The following is a 19,548-nucleotide window of genomic DNA, read 5'->3' as shown; positions in this document are numbered from 1 at the left end:
GGGGCTTTTGGTGGTTCTGTTATACCAACAGGCTCTCTGCTGGGGTTTTAGAGGTTCTGTGCTTGCAGACTAAAGACTTGCTGGAAAGAGACGCTGTGGGGTTCACTCTCTGGGCAGGAACATTGCGAGAGAGAAAGCAACAGCCCAAGAAGCTTTTGCATTGACAGTCAGACCTCAGATCCCGAACACCTCCGTTTTAGAACGTTTCAGCTTGCGAACGCTAAAAACCCAGAAGTACCGTATTTTTCCCTCTATTACACGCAGATTTTTTCTCCTAAAAAGTAAGGGGAAATGTCTGTGCGTGTTATTGAGCGAATGTGTGGTCCCTGGAGCTGACAAGCACGAGTGAAGGCAAAAATCAGGCAAATATCAAATCGTCCGGAGAAGGGAGGAAAGAGGAAGCTGCTGCTTTCCTGCATTCTGCCTCAGGGTCTTACTGCCCACCCGTTTCTGTTTCCTTACTGTGTTTGCTCAAACGGAACAAAGAGCAGAGAAAACCCCTCTCCTCCAGGCAAGCAGAGTGGAAAGCAAAGCGTCCTGCCTTCTAATTCCTCTCCATGCGTCTGGGACTCGAAGGCAACATGCAGGTTGCGGGGGGGGAGAGAGAGAGAGAGCTGGCTGGCTTGTGGGGGGGGGGACTTTTGCCTTCCTTTCCTCCCTCCGGTAAAACCCCTCTCCTGCATTCTTAGCCAGCTGCTTCTCTGCACACCCCTCTCCTTGTCACTTCTATGTTTTTCCTTCCCTCCCTACTTAAAACGTGGTTCCAATCACGGATCCACATGGATCCTCAGGATCTTTGCATTGAGTCACCCCAAATTCACCATCAGATCACATAGCAATGATCTGATGCAAAAACAGGGCTGCAATGGTGCAAAAACATGGTTACAAAGCACGGATCCACATGGATCCTCAGGATCTTTGCATTGGGTCACCCCAAATTCACCATCAGATCACATAGCATGTCCATGGCTACAGCCTGCACCAAAAAAATCACGCACCCACTGTTGCCTGGGGCTGCAATGGTGCAAAAACGTGGTTACAAAGCATGGATCCACATGGATCCTCAGGATCTTTGCATTGGGTCACCCCAAACTCACCATCAGATCACATAGCATGTCCATGGCTACAGCCTGCACCAAAAAAATCACGCACCCACTGTTGCCTGGGGCTGCAATGGTGCAAAAACGTGGTTACAAAGCATGGATCCACATGGATCCTCAGGATCTTTGCATTGGGCTACCCCAAACTCACCGTCAAATCACATGTCTGTGGCCGCAGCATGAAGCACAAAAATGATACATCCACTGTTTCGTTCAGAATTTTTTTTTTCTTGTTTTCCTCCTCTAAAAACTATGTGCGTGTTATGGTCAGGTGCGTGTTATCGAGCGAAAAATACGGTAAATGCTCCAGTTTTCGAACGTTTTTTGGAAGCCAAATGTCTGACATGGCTTCCACTTAGTGCAGGAAGCTCCTGCAACCAATCAGAAGCTGCGATTTGGTTGTCGAATGTTTCAGAAGCTGAACGGGCTTGTGGAACAGATTACGTTTGACAACCCAGGTTTGACTGTACTTGCTTTTGGCAGCCAAGACAGTCTCCCCTGGATCTTGCCATAGGAGTTCAGAGTGAAAAAGGAGGTACTCTTGCTCAAGGCTGAAATAATGTATATTATGAAATAATGAAATAATTGTCCTATAATGTAACAGCACACTTCAGGGTTCATAGTGGAGCCCTGGTCTGTCTTGCAAGGAAATGGGCAGGCACGAAAGTGGCCTTGGAGCAATCCTGCAAAGAGGCCCAAAAGACAAGCAGTGCCCAGGCAGAGAGGGAAGTCCAGATCCTCTTCAAAAACACAGAATTGGAGGGCTGGAAGGGATCGCCCAGGGGTCATCTAGTCCAGCCCCCTGCAATGCAGGAATCCCAGCTAAGATCCAAACAACACACTGGTTTCAGATCCATCACAACCAAAACGTCTTTTTTAAAAAGCTGTTTTGCGATGACAGCAATTCTTTAAAATGTGGCATTTAATGTTTTCTTTCTACCTTGAAGTAATTTAAAGGGAGCCACTCCTAAAACCACCTGACAGGTGAGAGAAGCCAAAGGTTATTAATGGCTAACATGGCAAGCTGGGCAGGTGAGGCCTCTGAACCCCAGGCACCCCACCCTTGAGGCCAGGGGACATTGGGGGGGACGCTCCCTCTTTTGGACTCAGACCAGTTCTGGTGGGCAGCATTGGTGTTCACAGCCTGACAGGTCTTTGCTCTGAAGAGGAGGGGGTTCTTCTTCCCCACCCTCAGTGCAAAGCCATTTGCTGTCCTAAAGGCCGGAGCACCGCTGAGCATTTGAGCAGGGTCAGGCCGCATGGCTAGAACAAAGAGTGGGGTTTTCAATATCCTCTGGCCTCAGACCCGGGAAGGTGATTCAGCCAAAAGCACTGCAGAGGACACTGGCCATGCCTCATGTGACAGAAGCATTATTGAGCCACAGGACTGAGCGCGACGCATGGCTGAGCATGGAGGGTCAGTGGATGGCCCACAATAGATCATGGCACAGAGGTGGGATGGGAGGGGGATAGGTGCCTAGCAGGCTTGGCAGAAGGGAAAGCGTCTTAAAAGATAAATAAAGCATTGGCATCACTCCATCGTATCTCACAGAATCCTAGCACCCCAAGGGACCCCAAAGGTGATCGAGTCCAACCCCCTGCAATGCAGGAGACCTCTGCCCATTTTGTTCCCTCTTGTCGCCTAAGGAGAGAATTTTGCACTTGCCTCCGTTCCATTTCCATCCGACTTGATGAACCAAAATGGTTCTTGCAAAGGCTGCAGTTCTCTCTCTAAGACGCCGGTGCTCAAACCCACAAATCACGCGCAGTGGATACAAAGAACAAAATCTTTATTATTTAAAAGCTTCTCTACGAATCACTCAGCACCGAACGACAAAGACACGGCAGCCATGGAGGAAGAGGAGGAGGAGGAGGAGGGGAGAGGAGGGAGGGGGGAGTTTGGGTCTCACTCTCCACCCCACCCCACCCCCAAAGATGGGTGACCAGGTGGACCTGGGTGCAAGGGAGGGTTTGTGGGTGCCCCAAAGGAGGACGTGTGAAAACAAAACGCTGGAAGGGGAGAACAACAGAGCTGTGGTGAAAATAGGAAAAAACACAAACCTGCACCCCAGAAACAGTATCTGCACTGTCATCTGGCCGCCCCCTCTGAAGTGGGGCTGGCACGAAAAAGCAAGGGGGGGTTGCACCCCCCACTCCACAGGACAGCACCCCTTTTGTCTCTTCTGCAGAGAATGAGCCCCTGCTCCCCCCTCAGCCTGGGAATCACTGCGTGCTCCTTGTAGGGACCCCGAAAGTCATCTAGCTCATCCCCACGCGATGCAGGCACCACAACCAAAGCATCTTCGACAGACTGCTGCCCAACGTCTGTTTAAAGACCCCCAAGGAAGGAGAGCCATGCTGGCCAGACTGAGGGGTCGGGGCATTTGGACGCTGGGCCCAGCACATGGTGGGTGAGGGTCGGTCCCGGCAGCTTTGCTTGGAGCCAGCACATCCTGGCGAAAGGGCCGGATCAGGACCAAGCCAGGACTGGCACCAGCCATGACTCCCAGGGCCCCTCGCAAGCTACAACACACCCACCTTGGCAGACCCCCAGAGCGGCTGGGCAGGGGCTCAAGCCCAAAATAAAATGCCCCAGCCTAGACAGACTGGAAACTTGAGAAGCCCACAGAGCGATGAAATCTACAGGCTGAGTCGTTGCATTTGGGGGGCGCCAATGCAGAGGGGCAGCTGCTGCAGACGAGAGCCAGGCGTGGTCTCCGTCGGAAAGTGGCATTGCCACCCAGCGGTCAGACCTTACCCAGGGCAGGCAGGCAGCGTGGAAGGAGGGTGGTGAGCAGGGCTACTGCTGCTGCTGCGGTGGCAGGAGAATCTTTGCATGGTCCGGGGGGGGGGGTGGCGGCCCTGGCAGCCCCCTGCCAAAGTCCCCCAGAAGTTTGGCACCAGAAGTTTGCAAGTGCAGCGCAGAGGGGCAGAGCAAAGCGGAACCCGGGATTTGGCCTCTTATCACTGAATCACAGGGTTGGGAGGGACCTCAAGCGGACATCTAGACCAACCCCCGCACGGCAGGAATCGCAGCTAATGGATTCCCAACAGATGGCCGTCCAACCTCTGTTTAAAGACCTCTGAGGGAGGAGAGTCCGCCACCTTTGGCTAAGTCTCTCTCTCTCTCTCTGTCCCTTTTGGCTTTGCTTAAATCCGCCAGAGGCCTGGCTAGCGAGGAGCATGAGAAGATAAGGAGAGCCTGCAGGATCAGGCCATTGGCCTACAGCCCAGCATCCTGTTCTCATGAGCAGGGGAGCCTTTGGCCATCTCAAGGCTCCTCCTCACACACTCTAAGGAGTCCCACCCCCTAAGCAGGAAGAGGCAGGGTCTGAACCTGCCAGGGGGCAGACAGGAACGCAGACAGCCAGGGGGCAGGCCTCCATCTCAGCAGTGGGGGGGCTCTGTTGGGAACTGGCAGTACCCACCACACCCCACACTCCTGCAGAGATAGATAGGAAAGTCAGGGGGGTGGGCCAGGGCTTCTTGACAGGGGGGGCCTGTGGCCTCTTTGGCCGTGGCAGAGGAAGAGGGCAGGGAGGGAACACGGGCGAAAGAGCTGGCAGCCTGGAGACAGGCAGATTTGCAAGGGGCTCCACTCCATAGCCCACGAGGGGAGCCCACTGCAGCCCCCAGACCCAGGTCTCTCTGCAGCCTCCATCTGTCCAGAGATCCAGTGGGGGGGGGGGAATTTGCTGCTCATGTGGCCACAAATGACCTTGCAAAGGGGCATGAAGGCAGAACGCCTGGAGGGCACCATGACAGAGAGAGAGAGAGAGAGAGAGAGAGAGAGAGAGAGAGAGAGAGAGAACAGAAGGAAGGAAGGAAGGAAGGAAGGAAGGAAGGAAGGAAGGAAGGAAGGAAGGAAGGAGGCAGGCAGGCAGGCATTGGAGCCGACTCCTAGGGGCCAAGGTCCCTTTGGGGCCCCAATAAAAAAGTTGAGGGGGCCAGGGCCCCCCAAGGTTCATGGGCATTGCCCTTCAAATAGTGTGCATGTGCCACGACTTGTGATCAATGATGGGAGGTGGGGCTTGGTTGGGTCCCCCGATATTTTGTTCAAGTTGGCACCCCTGGAGGGAGGGAGGGAGGGAGGGGGGAGACACACACAGAGAGATTTAGGAGCATCTGACCAATCCACTGGGCTCCTCCTCCCCTTCCAAGTCTGTCCAGGAGGGGTCCTGTGTGCTTGGGGAGGGGGTGTCCTTCATTCTCCAGCGTCTGATGATCGGTGTGAGTGACGTGAGGGGAGACCTCACCACCTTCCGGCCTGGGAGGGTCTTAGCAGCCGCAGGAGGAGGAAGAGGAGGAGGTCGGTGGGGCAAAACACACTCGAAAGCTGGCCAGAGACTGGTGGCGCTGGTGGTGGTGCGAGTCAGACCTGCCCCCTTGGCCAGTCGTGAAGGAGGCCCACCCTCTGTGGGATGGGGGGCAACGTGGGGACACGGGTCAGTCCGTTGGCTCAGGGGCCGGCCAGCCAGGCCGGGGACCCCCGCTTAGGTGTTACGCACCCCCAGAGACTGCTCCAACTCCTGACGACGCTGCTGGATCTGAAAGGGCAAAAGGAGAGAGTTGGGGGGGGCGATGGAAGGGAGCTTCACACTGCCAGCCCAACCCAGCCTGCCTCCAGCTTTGTCCTCTGTTTTTGTACTGTTTTTTGGGGACAGGAGGCGGGCAGGTGTGGGGGACTCCCTGGTCCTGCATGGGGTCACTGTGCCCCTGAAGGACCAGGTGCGCAGCCTGTGAGTCATTTTGGACTCACAGCTGTCCATGGAGGCGCAGGTCAATTCTGTGTCCTGGGCAGCTGTCTACTAGCTCCATCTGGTACGCAGGATAAGACCCTCCCTGCCCGCAGACTGTCTTGCCAGAGTGGTGCATGCTCTGGTTATCGCCCGCTTGGACTACTGCAATGCGCTCTACGTGGGGCTACCTTTGAAGGTAACCCGGAAACTGCAATTAATCCAGAATGCGGCAGCTGGACTGGTGACTGGGAGTGGCTGCCGAGACAACATAACACTGGTCTTGAAAGACCTACATTGGCTCCTAGTACATTTCCGAGCACAATTCAAAGTGTTGGTGCTGACCTTGAAAGCCCTAAACGGCCTTGGTCCAGTATACCTGAAGGAGCGTCTCCACGTCCATTGTTCTGCCCGGACATTGAGGTCCAGCACCAAGGGCCTTCTGGCATTTCCTCACTGCGAGATGCCAAGTTACAGGGAACCGGGCAGAGGGCCTTCTCGGTAGTGGCACCCACCCTGTGGAATGCCCTCCCACCAGATGTCAAAGAGAAGAACAACTACGAGACTTTTAGAAGACATCTAAAGACAGCCCTCTTTGGGGAAGCTCTTAATGTTTAACAGACCACTGTATTTGAATACTCTGTTGGAAGCCGCCCAATACTCTGTTGGGGAAACCCAGCCAGATGGGCGGGTATAAATAATAAATTCTATTCTATTTTCTTACCTTGCAGTAGAAGTACCTGCTCACGGCCTCCTGGGACCACGGCTCGTGGTAAAACTCTGCCCTCCGCTCCTCCTCGGGATTCCCCACCACGTCGGTCATCACCTGCCATGCAGAGGGGACAATGTGGCGTCAGAGTAGCCCCACCAGCTCTAGGCATTCTGCCACGTTCTGCACCAAGGGCAGTTTGCAGACAGCATGTACTAGAAGCCCCCCCCCCCCGAGTGAGTTGGAGAAGTCCATCACAGGGCATTTGGGTTGGTCCCAACAAAGGCCTTGCCATTGCCTGACTAGGACCAACGTGATAGGCGCTGATGAGATTGTGCGTGGCATGGAGAAAACAACAGGCAAGGAAGTTTTCCTCCCTCTCTCCTAACGCTGGAACTTGCGGACATCCAACGAAGCCGATTGTTGGGAGGTTCAGGGCAGGGGAAAAGAAGTCCTTCTTCATGCAGTGCAGACTGTGGAACTCCCTGCCACTGGATGCAGTGGTGTCCATGAACTTGGATGGCTTTTAAAGGGGACTGGAGGAGGAGGCAGCTATTGATGGCTCCTGGCCACCATGACTATACTCTGCCGCCAAACCTTTTAGGCTCCACTGTATGTCGCCATTTTGCTGGCTAGTGAACCACAGGCTCCAATCCATCCTTCGGAACAGCCACTGGGAGCAAGGACCCCGTGGGATCCTTTTGCAGTGTAAAAACAGCCACAGGCACTGTCTTCTCACCCTCCCAATAAGACCCCATTTCAGGAGCCCCATCTGCCCCTTTGTGCACTTAGGATCCCTCCCCAAAAGACCCACCTTGAGATCCCTGCTCTGGGATCGGAGGAGATCTTGGATGTACCCTTTGGGGTCTTTGGAGAAGCTGAGCATAAAATCCCTCTGTATCTTCAGCTGGTTGATGGACTCGATTGTCTCGTGAATCTGAGAAGGGAAGGAAAACAAGAGGCTCGTTTCTCCTCGTGGGAGCAAGGATTGGCACCCAGTCCCCAAAGGGAGCCCTTCAGTCTTCACACCAGACTGCAGACACACGGCTGTAAAGCCATGCTGTGATTTATCTGTGGGGTCAGGGGGTCAGACTAGATGACCCTTGGGTCCCTTCCACGCCTACCATTCTACAATGCCCCCAGTGGTACTGATCCCCTCAGCTGTAGCTGGCCATAGTTCCTCCAAACGGAAAGCCCCTGAGCCTCCTAACTGAGTCCCCCCCCCACTTGCCCCAGCACCCCAGGCCCCCAGTCCAGGTGCCTCTTCTCCCCGCCCCCTAAGTACCTTGTTGTCCAGGGCTGTGATCTCCTGCTGGTTTGCTGTCGAGAGAAGGAAGCTGCTCATCTGCCCCTTCAAGGGGTCCTCCACTTCCACGTCAATGTCGTAGCAGGCGGTCTTCTTCTGGTCATTGGGGTCCACACTAGGGGGGGAGCCAGGGGGGTCAGGCCTCTGGCCAAGGTGAGGCGATGCTCCCAGAAGGAGGCACCTTGTAGCCTGGTACGCAGGATGAGACCCTCCCTGCCCGCGGACTGCCTTGCCAGAGTGGTGCATGCTCTGGTTATCTCCCACTTGGACTACTGCAATGCACTCTGCGTGGGGCTACCTTTGAAGGTGACCCGGAAACTGCAACTAATCCAGAATACGAGAGCTAGACTGGTGGCTGGGAGCGGCCGCCGAGACCACATAACACTCGTCCTGAAAGACCTACACTGGCTCCCAGTACATTTCCGAGCACAATTCAAAGTGTTGGTGTTGACCTTGAAAGCCCTAAACGGCCTCAAAGGCCCAGTAGACCTGAAGGAGCGTCTCCACCCCCATCGTTCTGCCTGGACACTGAGGTCCAGCACCAAGGGCCTTCTGGCAGTTCCCTCACTGTGAGAAGTGAGGTTGCAGGGAACCAGGCAGAGGGTCTTCTTGGTGGTGGCACACGCCATGTGGAACGCCCTCCCATCAGATGTCAAGGAAATAAACAACTACCTGACTTTTAGAAGACATCTGAAGGCAGCCCTGTTTAGGGAGGTTTTTAATGTTTGGTGCTTTATTGTGTTTTTAATACTCTGTTGGGAGCTGCCCAGAGTGACTGGGGAGCCCTGTCCAGATCGGCGGGGTATAAGTGAATAACAACCACCACCGCCATCTACTTTTCTGACTGGTGCAGAATGGTCTACCCTCACTGGCAGAGGTTTGGGGCTCTGCCAGCCCCAGAGGCCTTCTGCATGCAGCTCCTCGTGGCTTTGGGGTCACAACACTGCCGCTACTTCTCAGTGAGCACAAAAAGAGACTCCGGCCGGGATGGTCACAGGGAGATGGCCTTCATCTGGCCCTCAGCGCCCTCTCCCTGGACCCCACATGCTTATCCCCCTGCCTGCTGAACTGATATAGACCTCTTGGGGGGCAGGCACTCCATGAGCCTCACATCTCCTCCTTGCAGAGTTGGGACCCTTCCTCCACGTTGTGCTCACTGAGAAGGCCCACAAGGGGGCACAAGGGAGTCTCAGTCCTGCCCACGCCCCCTGAAGGAGTTAATGCACCCCAGGAGGAGGGGAGGCAGGGCTTCCCCCCACCCCACCCCAGCAGCCCAGAAGGGCAGGGGACCACAAGCCATCAACTGCCGTCCCACCAGGATTGCAGGGGTTGGACTAGAGGACCCTTATGACCCCTTCCAAGTTTACGCTTCTCCCCGCTGGAGGACAAGGTGGGGCCGCCTGACCTGATGATGTGGTTGATGACAATAGGATCCGGCGGCAGCAGCAAGTTCGTCAGCCTCTGTGGGATTTCGGAAAACTTTAGCCGCGGGCAGTCAAAGATCTGAAACCATAAAGGGGGGAAGCAGCTGGGTGTCAGGAGTTGGGTGGCCCACAAAGCAAACCTCAGTTGTCCCCCCCAGATGTTGCAGTGCCCCCCACCCACCCCCGATCCCAGAAGCTTCTCCTGCAAGGGAGCCCTTCATTGGCTCCCAGTACGTTTCTGAGCACAATTCAAAGTGTTGGTGCTGACCTTGAAAGCCCTAAACAGCCTCGGCCCAGGATACCTGAAGGAGCATCTCCACCCCCATCGTTTGGCCCAGACACTGAGGTCCAGCTCCGAGGGCCTTCTGGCGGCTCCCTCACTGCGAGAAGCAAAGCTACAGGGAACCAGGCAGAGGGCCTTCTTGGTGGTGGCACACACCCTGTGGAACGCCCTCCCACCAGATGTCAAGGAAATAAACAACTACCAGACTTTTAGAAGACATCTGAAGGCAGCCCTGTTTAGGGAAGCTTTTAATGCTTGATGTATTACAGTATTTTAATATTTTGTTGGAAGCCACTCAGACTGGCTGGGGAAGCCCAGACAGATGGGCAGGGTATAAATAATAAATTATTATTATTATTATTATTATTATTATTATTATTATTATTCAGGGCTCAGAAGAGAAAAGAGCAGAGAACAGAACAGGGGGCACCCTAGTCGGAAGACCTGCTTCCAGCAATGGGAGATGGTGTCCCCATGGAGCCCAGCCAAGGTTGGAGGCCTGGGAAGGGGCTCCAATTCATGTCCAGCGCCCCCCTCTCACTCCCCACAAGAGCTGTTTGACCACAGGGCGAACTCCCTTGGAGGGAGGTGGGCTCTCCTTCCTTGGAGGCTTTTAAGCAGAGGTTGGCTGGCCATCTGTCATGGGCGCTTCAGCTGAGATTCCTGCATTGCAGGGGGTGGACTAGAGGACCCTTGGGGTCCCTGCCAAATCTACCATTCTACAATTCACGTGCTCCAAGGAAGGGCCTGGCACTCCCTGGCTGGGGCCGGGTGAGATAGCGTCCCAAACCGGCTTGAAGTCCATATTGTGACATCGGTTCCACAGTTTTCAACCTGGCTTTATATTGCAAATCATGATGCGTTATGCAAAAAGCACAATTTGGGGAAAACCGTGAAGCCATAGCTCCATTCTTATTTCAGACACTGTGATATATCAGTACAGTGGCACCTTGGTTCTCGAAGTCAATCCGTTCTGGAAGTCCGTTTGGCTTCTGATCAGCTGATTGGCCTCGGAAACAATATCGGCAGCCGAAACAGACATTCGGCTTCCAAAAAACCTTTGCAAACCGGAACACACACTTCTGGGTTTGCAGCTTTCAAGAGCTGATTTGTTCATCTGCTAAGCTGTTGGGGAACCAAGGTACCACTGTATACTGCAGTGTTGTTGTTTTTTTAATCATTTTTATTGATTTTCCAATAAAGACAGCCAATCAACATGTCCACATCATAATCTAATTAAAAACAAAAATAAAAAATAAAAAGAAAGAGCAAATTGTAATCCAAATTTTAATTATTAATTTTTCTGGGCTCCCCATAGTCTGGACCTCTGAAGCATATCTCCAAATCTTCAGTTCCGCCTCCGCTCATGGTTTTCATATTTTCCACATCCCAATCTTAATGCTTTAAAGTTCTCCATCCCTGGCTCTACGATTCTCAGTCATGTCAAAAATCATATATCCTTTCGTCCATCGAATACAGCTTTATTTGTGTATGGCAAATAGACAGTTGAAAAAATGTATACTGCAGTGTTTAGGTAAAGGTAAAGGGACCCCTGACCATTAGGTCCAGTCGTGACCGACTCTGGGGTTGCGGCACTCATCTCACTTTATAGGCCATGGGAGCCGGCGTTTGTCCGCAGACAGCTTCCGGGTCATGTGGCCAGCATGACTAAGCCGCTTCTGGCGACCCAGAGCAGCGCATGGAAACGCCGTTTACCTTCCCGCCGGAGTGGTACCTATTTATCTACTTGCACTTTGACGTGCTTTCAGACTGCTAGGTTGGCAGGAGCTGGGACCGAGCAACGGGAGCTCACTCCATCGTGGGGATTCGAACCACCAACCTTCTGATCGGCAAGCCCTAGGCTCAGTGGTTTAGACCACAGCGCCACCCGCGTCCCACATACTGCAGTGTTTAGCTGGTGATATATCATGAAGTTGAAAACCAGACATTGCCCAGCCCCATTCATGGCCCCTGGGGATAACCCAAGATGCTCTAGAAGGGCCTCTCCACTCTCCCTTGAACTCCAGAGGGACAGGAGACGCATGAACGTTGGCAGACACCTCTTTTCCCACCCAGTCCCCCATTCATTCCTTCTCAGTCTAGGTCTCTCCTTCCAGCGCCCAGAGCCCCCCAGGCCCTCTAGGGCAGCTGCTGGGTGGCTCACAGCTTCCGCCCTGCCAGCCCCTCCTGGAGGGGGTGAGGTGAGGAGAACGGACTCACCTGCTGGAAGTACTTGTCACAGTTGATGTACTCCTTGTCGTGAGAGTCCTGCAGCTTGTTGGTCTTGATGTACTGCCAGAGGGCTTGGATGATGGCCGAGCGCGTCTGCGTGTGGATCCCCAAGAGGCGGGCGAGGCGGGGGTCCAGCTTGAACTGGGGGGGCTGCAGGAGAAAGAGGGGCCAGGAAGCACCGGCAGATGAGAGGCTGGCTTGGGCTTTGCCTCGAAGCCGGCTGGGTCCGCTCCCTCAAGCCCACCGCCGACCCTGGGGTGCTGCTCTCTGGACCCATGTGCCCAGAAACGCCCCCCCCGCCATTGCCACTGACCTGGTAGTCCAGCATGAGCAGGAGGGTGCAGCGCACGCTGACGTCCCCCGGCCTCTTCACCTGGAAGCCGTCCGTCTCCTGGGTGGTGGGGGTCCTGTGCCACTGAGAAGGAGAAGCAAAGCGCAGGTCAGGGCCAAGGATGGTGCTCTCAGCAAGGCTCACCCATGCAAAAAGACATTGTGGACACCTCCAGACGGATGCAACATGGTAGAAGTTTAGAAAAGTGTGCGTGGCACGAAGAAAAGTGGAGAGAGAGAGAAGTTCTCCTCCCTCCCTCGTAACTGGAACTCGTGGTCGTCCAGTGAAGGTGAAGGTTGGACCATTCAGGACAGATCAAAGGAAGGACGTATTCACGAGGCACAGAGTTAAACTGTGGAACTCCCTGCCACAAGAATCCCAGCTGCTGGGAATCCCTGGAGGGGGGAGAGGGCTGTGCTCGGGTTTCCCATAATGGGTGTCTGGTTGGCTACTATGAGGACAGGATGTGAGGCTGGACGGGTCCCCATTGGCCTGATCCTGCAAGCTCTTTTTAGGGCACGGTGTTCTTACGATGTATCTAAACTGGGTGAATGGGCAGTAAAGGGGCAAATGCAATTCAGTGCCAACAAGGGTGAAGTGATCTGTGTCTGGGCAAAAACCAAAAATCTCAATTTCCCGCATATACGGTCCTGGGGTCTGAACTGGCAGGGACTGACCAGGAAACAGACCTTGGTTCTGAGTGGATAGCTGGACGGAGATTTCGACCCAGTGTGCAGCAGCTGTGGAAAAAGGTGAATCCCATGCTGGGCGTCATTAGGAAAGGGATGGAAATAAACCGCCAATATCATCACGCCATTATGCAAATCTCTGGTGGGGCCACATGCAGTGCTGGTCCCCTGGCCTCAAAAAGGGTGTCCTACAGCCGGAAAAGATTTGGAAAAGGGCGACCGAGATGCACGAGAGGATGGGGGCAACTCTCCCTAGGAGGAAGAGTTGCAACATTTGGGGCTTCCTAGCTTAGAGGAGATGGAAGGAAGCCGTAGCGTGGAAGAGATGTCTGGAATTATGCACAGCCTGGAGCAATGGAGAAGAGAGGAAAGGGTTTCTCCCTCTGCCATGAGACTGGAACTTGCGGGTGTTGGACGATGAAGACGGATGTTGGGAGATTCAGGACAAGCAAAGGAAAGGGCTTCTTCAAGCAGCAAAGAGTTAAACTGTGGAACTCACTCCCACAAGAGGTGGCGACCATGGCAGCCACCAACTTGGAGGGCATTAAGGGGGGCAAACTCATGGAGGAGGAGGAGAAGGAGGAGGCGGCTGCCAAGGGAGATGCCTCCAGGGTCAGAGGCAAACCTGACTCTGAATGGCAGTGGCTGGGAATCGGAATCCTGAGCTTCCCCTTGGGGCGTCTGGTCGGCCACTGGGAGGCCAGGACACTGGACTGGGTGGGATCCTTTGGCCTGGTCCAGCTGGCCCTTCTGCTGCTCTTCTGCGCATACTAAGAGGGCTTGAGAAGGTACCATCCCTGTCTGAATGGCCACAGGCAGCATCACTGGTGGGACTGGAGGGACCACCTGGGAGATGGGATGCACCAATGGGATGCAGGGACGGGGAGGAGCTCCCTCTGCCTTGCCCAGGCAGGGCCTGCTTCCTACTTGGGAGTGAGGGCACCACTCACCTCCACCAGGTGATTGTCTGGTCCATACAGGTCCTTGTCCAGTTCGATGACCAAACTCTTGAAGAAAGAGGAAAACTTCCTTTTCTGCTTGCTGAGCTGTGGAATCGGGAGGGAGAGATGTCAGAGCATGGGCAACCTCCCACAGGGAACGAGGAGCCACAAGGGTCTCTAGGCCGACAAGGAGCATACAATTGCAGAGTTGGGAGGGACCCTGAGGGTCATCCAGTCCACCCCCTGCAAGAGCAAGGGATGAGGCCCCAGTGAGGAAAGAGGTGGCTCCCAGTCCCACAGAGAGGGTTGGGAACAACATCCAGGCCCCATTGAGTCCCAAGGCCACCAGCAGATGCTCTTTGGGGACTCCTTCTCCCCCACCATGTCTGCCCCTTTGGCTTGGGACATTTCCCCAGATATTTTCCTTTTCTTGGACTCCCTCCTCCCCCTTCTTCTGGCCCTGCCTCCCTCATCCTTCAAGCAAGCTCCACGGATGCACTGCTGCATGGGATTGTGGCCTCACCTTCTCTCCCCCCCCCCCGCACCTCACATTTTGGCTTTTTCACTCCAGGAGTGAACCAGGAGCCCACTGTGCCAACTGCCTTGGCTCTCCAAGGGGAACTGAGGCCCACAGCAGGGGCCTCTTGCAGCCCTGGCTTCCCTCATCCTCTGCCCCTCAGCTGCTTTCCCCAAAAGCTGCCCCACCTGGCCAGGACTTTTCCCCCAGCCCCACAGAGAGATGTGAAAGCAGGTAAGTCTGCCTGCCCAGAGCTTACATCGTCCAGCAGTTTGCCTTCCACCCGCAGCTCCCAGGAGGCGATGCTGCCGTCTGAGTCATCTGCGTCCGACTTGGCCGGGTTGAAGGTGTTGGAGATGTAAAGGCGCAGCTTCCGCTTTTGCTGTTGGAGGGAGGAGAGTCTGAGCTGGGGGGAGGCAAGGAAGGAGGGAGGCTCCTGCTCAATGGGGCACCTCCGGAGGAGTGGGGCCAGGCGCCTCCTCCCCGCCCCTTCCTGCCTGCTCAGATGATGGGAGCGAGCCAGCAGTAAATCACACTGAGCAAGTTGGAGTTAACTCTTTATTAGCAATACCAGGATCTGCGCAGGAGCACCAGGCCTCAGGAGCACAGCAGCTCAGCTCTGGCAAGTCTTGCTCCCATGAAGCAGCTGCCAAGTCCCCAGCTCCCCACAGCCGTCTAAGACCCCTCCTCTCCGGGGGTTTCCCCAAGCAACTGGAGACTGTTGCATGAAGCCAACCTCTCCTTCGCCCTCTTCACGCCTCTCCTGGTTCTAGGAGACAGACTGGAAGGAGAGTTTGTCGTAGCAGGAGGGGGAGACACTCGTGCCTCTTTGTGGCATGTAACGCCACTGAAGCAGTCAGACACACAGGAGAATGTTGCTCCAGCCAGGAGGACTTCCTGTCACACCTGGTCTGGAGCATCCTCCCCCTGCATGTGACCAGGTAGATGGATATGACCCTGGCAGACGCTACAAAAGGGTTAGTCATGCAGCCATCTCTCTCTCCTGATCCCTTCTCTCCATTTTGCCTTTGGCTGTCTGCTGGCTCTCAGCCAGCAGCACATGGGCTCATCCCTCACAGAGGATGAAGCCACACTTTTCTCTGTAACTGTAACTATGAGCCAAAGCCTGCCTTCAGGACCGTACTGTGAACTGAATGTAAGTAAACCTTATCATTACTTTCAAAAGAAGACTGTTGTGTCATTTTTGTTTTTAAGAGGGAACTAAAGGGGATTTACCAGGAACAATCCAATCTGGACAAGCCTGACTGGATTGCTCAACTCAAACGGTTCTAATGAATCCATCAACCCGCAACAAGGAACTGTGCTCTGCTACTATCTCACTAGTGTGAGTGAGGAAGGATAATATTTAATCAATATATCCTCTCCTACTATCCTCAGCGTTCTCACACTCTTCACCATCCAGACCCATCTCTGCCTCTTGGCCTCCCTCCTCTCCTGCCTCAGCTTCTGCCTCCGAGTCTGAACTTCTCTCTGCTACAGATTCTCCCTCCTCACTAAACCCTGTTGCCTCTTCAGCTTCCGCCTCCTCCTCCTCTTCCCAATCTTCTCCACCTGACCATTCATTGTCGCCCCACCACCACTCCCTGGGCTCTGAGCCTTCTTCCTTGGAGGGTTCCCCAGCTGGTTCCCACCCCCGCCACTCGTTCCTCTGCGTCCAGCCAGTCCACGACATCAGAGGGGACTGCGCTGGGCTCTTCTCCAGCATCGGGAGGCCCTTCTGCTCCTACCTTCATGGGCCTCTTCAGGGCCTCCTGGATATCCACTCGCTTCCGCATGATGGTCTGGTCCAGCTTCCGCTCGAACGCCAGCAGGTCCATGTAGGCCTGAGACTCTGGCACCAGCTCCCGGATCTGGGAAGAGAGCAGAGCGTCGTAGAGGGACCCCCTTGGTCTCTGGTTCAACCCCTCTCCTCTCAGGGGGAATGTCAGGGAACAGGCCTGGGCAAGGACCCTGGAGGGCTGCTGCAAATCAGAGCTGGGTTAGGTGGAGCCCTGGCCAGGCTCAGGAGGAAGCAGCTTCCTTCGTGCAGAGGAAGAGTTTCCCTTCCAGAGGGTGAAGCAGAGCCAGAAGCAAGGAGGTGGAAGATGCCCCCCCCAATGCAGAGGGGGGCATTTATGCATAGGTTTATTTGCTTTCTTGGTTGCTTAATACACAAGAAAAAAAGCCTCTAAGTGACCTGCAAAATATTAACACCGCAAGGCTTTGTCAAGGGATTCTGGAGGAAGCATGGACAAACTTAATGATATTTGGAATGTGTTTATTGAAACCACAGCAACAAATATTGGAAGGAAACAATAAGATTATCCATTTACATAAATACTATAGAGTTCTGTAACCTTGATTGTTTTGTTGTTGTTGTTTTCCTCTGCCTTTAAATTTTTTTTTTAATGTAATCTTTTTCTTTTTCCCTTTTCTTATTTATTTTAACTCACTGGAATACTTTCACTTAAATATAAATATTTTTCAAAGGGGGGAAGGGAAGCACTTTCACCACTTAACGCGCATGAATCCTTGCGGGAGGGAGGGGAAAGGTGAAGCAAGAGAAGAAGGACTTGCTTGTGCTTCCCTTTAACTTGACACACACAGAACACGGGGAGGGCAGTGCTCAGGTGAGCAAAAGGCCTCCCACCTGGGAGACAGGCAGGTAGACAGACACCCACCTGCTCACATTGGAGAAGCCAAAGGCCTGCCTAACCAGTGGGCTCCTAGCATCATTCAATTGGAAGGGACCCCAGGGGTCATCCATCCTGACCCCTGCAAGGGAGGAGTTCTTGCTGTGCTGGCTCCAGCTCACCCACAACAAGGAGCCAGCAGACCTTCCTTCAGATGGAGAGGGGAGCCCGTCAGGGTCCGATGAGCAAGCAAAACGGGAAAGAAAGAAACTTACCCTCTGTGGGAGAATCTTGTCAGCCATCTTCCTCCTCTTGGCGCTGCAGGTTTGTTGAAGGGGAGGGAAGACACACGTTACCAAGGCAACTAGCCCAGGTCACCAGGTCACCAGCTAAATTATCCTCTGCTGGAGGGTCTCCCCACCCACACTGAGGCTCAGGAGGCTGGCTCGGCTTCCCAGGGCGTACCGGTAGCTGCCCACCCCCTCGGCCAGGAGGGTCCTTGTGGCGGAAGCCAGAGCCTTTTCCCACCCCAGGTTGCCCTGACTGAAGAGAGGGCACAGGACTGCTTGTCTGCCAAGCCTGGCAAGTGCCTCAGTTGCTGACCGGCCACATGAGAGGCTGCAGAGGGGCCCCCATCCACACCTCTCCCAATCAGGGCCTTTGCTGCCCCCAGAAGCTTGGCTCGCTTGGCTCAATCCTCACCCTTGAGTTGCCGTTGAACCCTGGCATTGCAGGAGGTTGGACTAGATGACCCATGGGGTCCCTTCCTGAATCTGCCAGCACCAACCCAGCAGAGGCCTCACAACTGGCAGCATCGTAGAGTCAGAGAATGGCAGCGTCATCTAGTCCAACCCCTGGAAGTGCAGGAATCGCAGCGAGAGCTTCCCTGGCAGAAAGCAGTGGCCATGTACAACCATCCCTCAGCCCCGTCCCCTAAATAAAAACGTCCTGGCAGCAAAACGCAGGAAGGGAAGGGCCACGCAGGTCTCCCCTGGGGGCCACCCCACGGGCAGCTGGTACCGAGGAATGGTCTCCTCAGCAGCCCCCTCCCAGACTCCGGAAATCCAGAGCAGTGGATTGGGACCAAGAAGGTGAGGGTGGCATGGGGGTGGCTCAGGAGTAGTCAGGGAGCTCCTTCCAGGGAGAAGGTGGGATTTGCAGGGCTGTCCATCTGAACATGCAAAGAGCCTGGGCAGAAACCCGCAAAAGCAAAACATGAGAGACCTCCGCATGCAGATCTCCCTCTTTCCATTTGCCTCCCATAAAATGGAAGGGGAGGGCTCTATTTTATTATTTATTTCATAGACTTAATTTTCCCCTACCTAAAATTTATTCACCGCTTGACTGAAAAGAAAAAAACCTCAAAGCGGTTTATAAAAAGAAAATATGAACTTATCAATACTTTTTTCCCTTTATTATATTCTTTATGATAAATTTTATGGATAATAATAATAATAATGAAAAGGGCTGGTGCTGTTTTCTATTGTAACTTATCTGTATGTCTTTAATGGATTATATAGTTTTAAATCTGCCAATGTTTAATTGTTATTAATGATATTTCCCCTATGTTTTGAGCTGTTCTTATTTTTATTTATAGGCTGCCTGGAGTTCCTGTCAAGGAAAAGGACAGGGATAAATTAGATATATGCAATTAGATAAATATTGAATTGTAATAAATAGTAGTAGTAGTAGTAGTAGTAGTAGTAGTAGACTTGGAGCGCTGAGACTTTTGCCTGGGCTTTAGTGTGAGGCATCGTGGAGGTCAAGAGGCAGCACCCGGAATGCTCTGCCACAACTGTATATATTTGTATATTTTGCACAAGGGTGTCACCAGATATGGCTTAACACTTTGTGTTTATGCACTTAGGTTGTTGGGGCTGGGTTTTTTTTTTTTTGTAATATTGAATTTATTGTGCGCTTGCCAAATTGCTGCTTTTTGCCATTGTTTGAATTCACTGCCACACTCTGCGTTTTTCATATTTGTATTTCCAACACTCTGCCTTCAGAGGTTCTGGATGCATGCTGTGAATCCCTTTGGGCACAGCTCACTGTGGAGAAGGGGCAGGTAAGTAAACTCACTCCATCTCTCCATAAATACGGATGTGTTTGCTTAACACCTGGCAGTTTGCAAGAAGTTGGGAGCCTTGTAGAGAGTCTTCCAGTGCTGGGCTGCAGGCTGCCTCACCCTCTCTCTTCCCCTCAGGCCAAGTCCTCTCCCAAGTGGGGTCCAGCTCACTCACTCTGCCCCACCCATTGCCAGGGAGGAGGTCAAGCAAGTGGCCAGGCCTTTGCTCAGGGAGGGGCCTTCTGGCTTCAGGGCAGGGCTGCTCAGCCGCAGGCACAGAGGCCAAGAGGAGGAGACCCCCTTCCGTAGCCCAAGGCTGGCCAAGTGGCCCCCAAGAGACAGAAGGAAATGCTGCAGGTGGCCCCTCAGACCCCAAGCCTCAGACCCCTGACCCCTATCCTGACAGGTAAATCAATATTAATATTTGTATATTAATTTAAATGTTATTGTGCTATATGTCGGAAACAGTTCAGTTTGGTTGTGTACTTTATTGCTTATGCCTACTTTAGCAATCAGGCGAACCCTTCCATGTTGTGAGCCGCCTTGAGCGTAGTTTTAGCTCTGGAAAGGCGGCATACAGAT

The 19,548-nt window shown here is 53.7% G+C and overlaps 1 protein-coding gene across 10 annotated transcripts in view; it reads right to left on the bottom strand.

Annotated features, from left to right (window-relative positions):
- Positions 1 to 4,494: 4,494 nt before the first annotated feature.
- The window catches only part of SMARCD3 (SWI/SNF related, matrix associated, actin dependent regulator of chromatin, subfamily d, member 3), a 38,702-nt gene continuing 23,648 nt past the window's right edge, over positions 4,495 to 19,548 (bottom strand). For 6 of the 10 annotated variants that reach the window (XM_053409773.1, XM_053409764.1, XM_053409769.1 and 3 more), the window contains exons 3-14: positions 17,177 to 17,219; positions 16,017 to 16,139; positions 14,528 to 14,650; positions 13,761 to 13,856; positions 12,799 to 12,861; positions 12,104 to 12,205; positions 11,779 to 11,940; positions 9,257 to 9,354; positions 7,831 to 7,966; positions 7,360 to 7,482; positions 6,561 to 6,662; positions 4,495 to 5,647 (exon numbers count right to left, since the gene is read on the bottom strand). In XM_053409773.1, the coding sequence (XP_053265748.1) occupies positions 5,594 to 5,647; positions 6,561 to 6,662; positions 7,360 to 7,482; positions 7,831 to 7,966; positions 9,257 to 9,354; positions 11,779 to 11,940; positions 12,104 to 12,205; positions 12,799 to 12,861; positions 13,761 to 13,856; positions 14,528 to 14,650; positions 16,017 to 16,139; positions 17,177 to 17,219 (1,225 nt within the window). In that variant the 3' untranslated portion in view covers positions 4,495 to 5,593. The remainder of the gene's footprint in view (positions 5,648 to 6,560; positions 6,663 to 7,359; positions 7,483 to 7,830; positions 7,967 to 9,256; positions 9,355 to 11,778; positions 11,941 to 12,103; positions 12,206 to 12,798; positions 12,862 to 13,760; positions 13,857 to 14,527; positions 14,651 to 16,016; positions 16,140 to 17,176; positions 17,220 to 19,548) is intronic. The other 4 variants (XM_053409765.1, XM_053409770.1, XM_053409766.1 and 1 more) reach the window with 2 other exon arrangements.

Source organism: Podarcis raffonei, chromosome 12 (assembly GCF_027172205.1).
Source record: "Podarcis raffonei isolate rPodRaf1 chromosome 12, rPodRaf1.pri, whole genome shotgun sequence".
Taxonomy (NCBI): domain Eukaryota; kingdom Metazoa; phylum Chordata; class Lepidosauria; order Squamata; family Lacertidae; genus Podarcis; species Podarcis raffonei.
The sequence above is the reverse complement of the archived record's forward strand: the minus strand, read 5'-3'. Positions and strand labels throughout refer to the sequence as shown.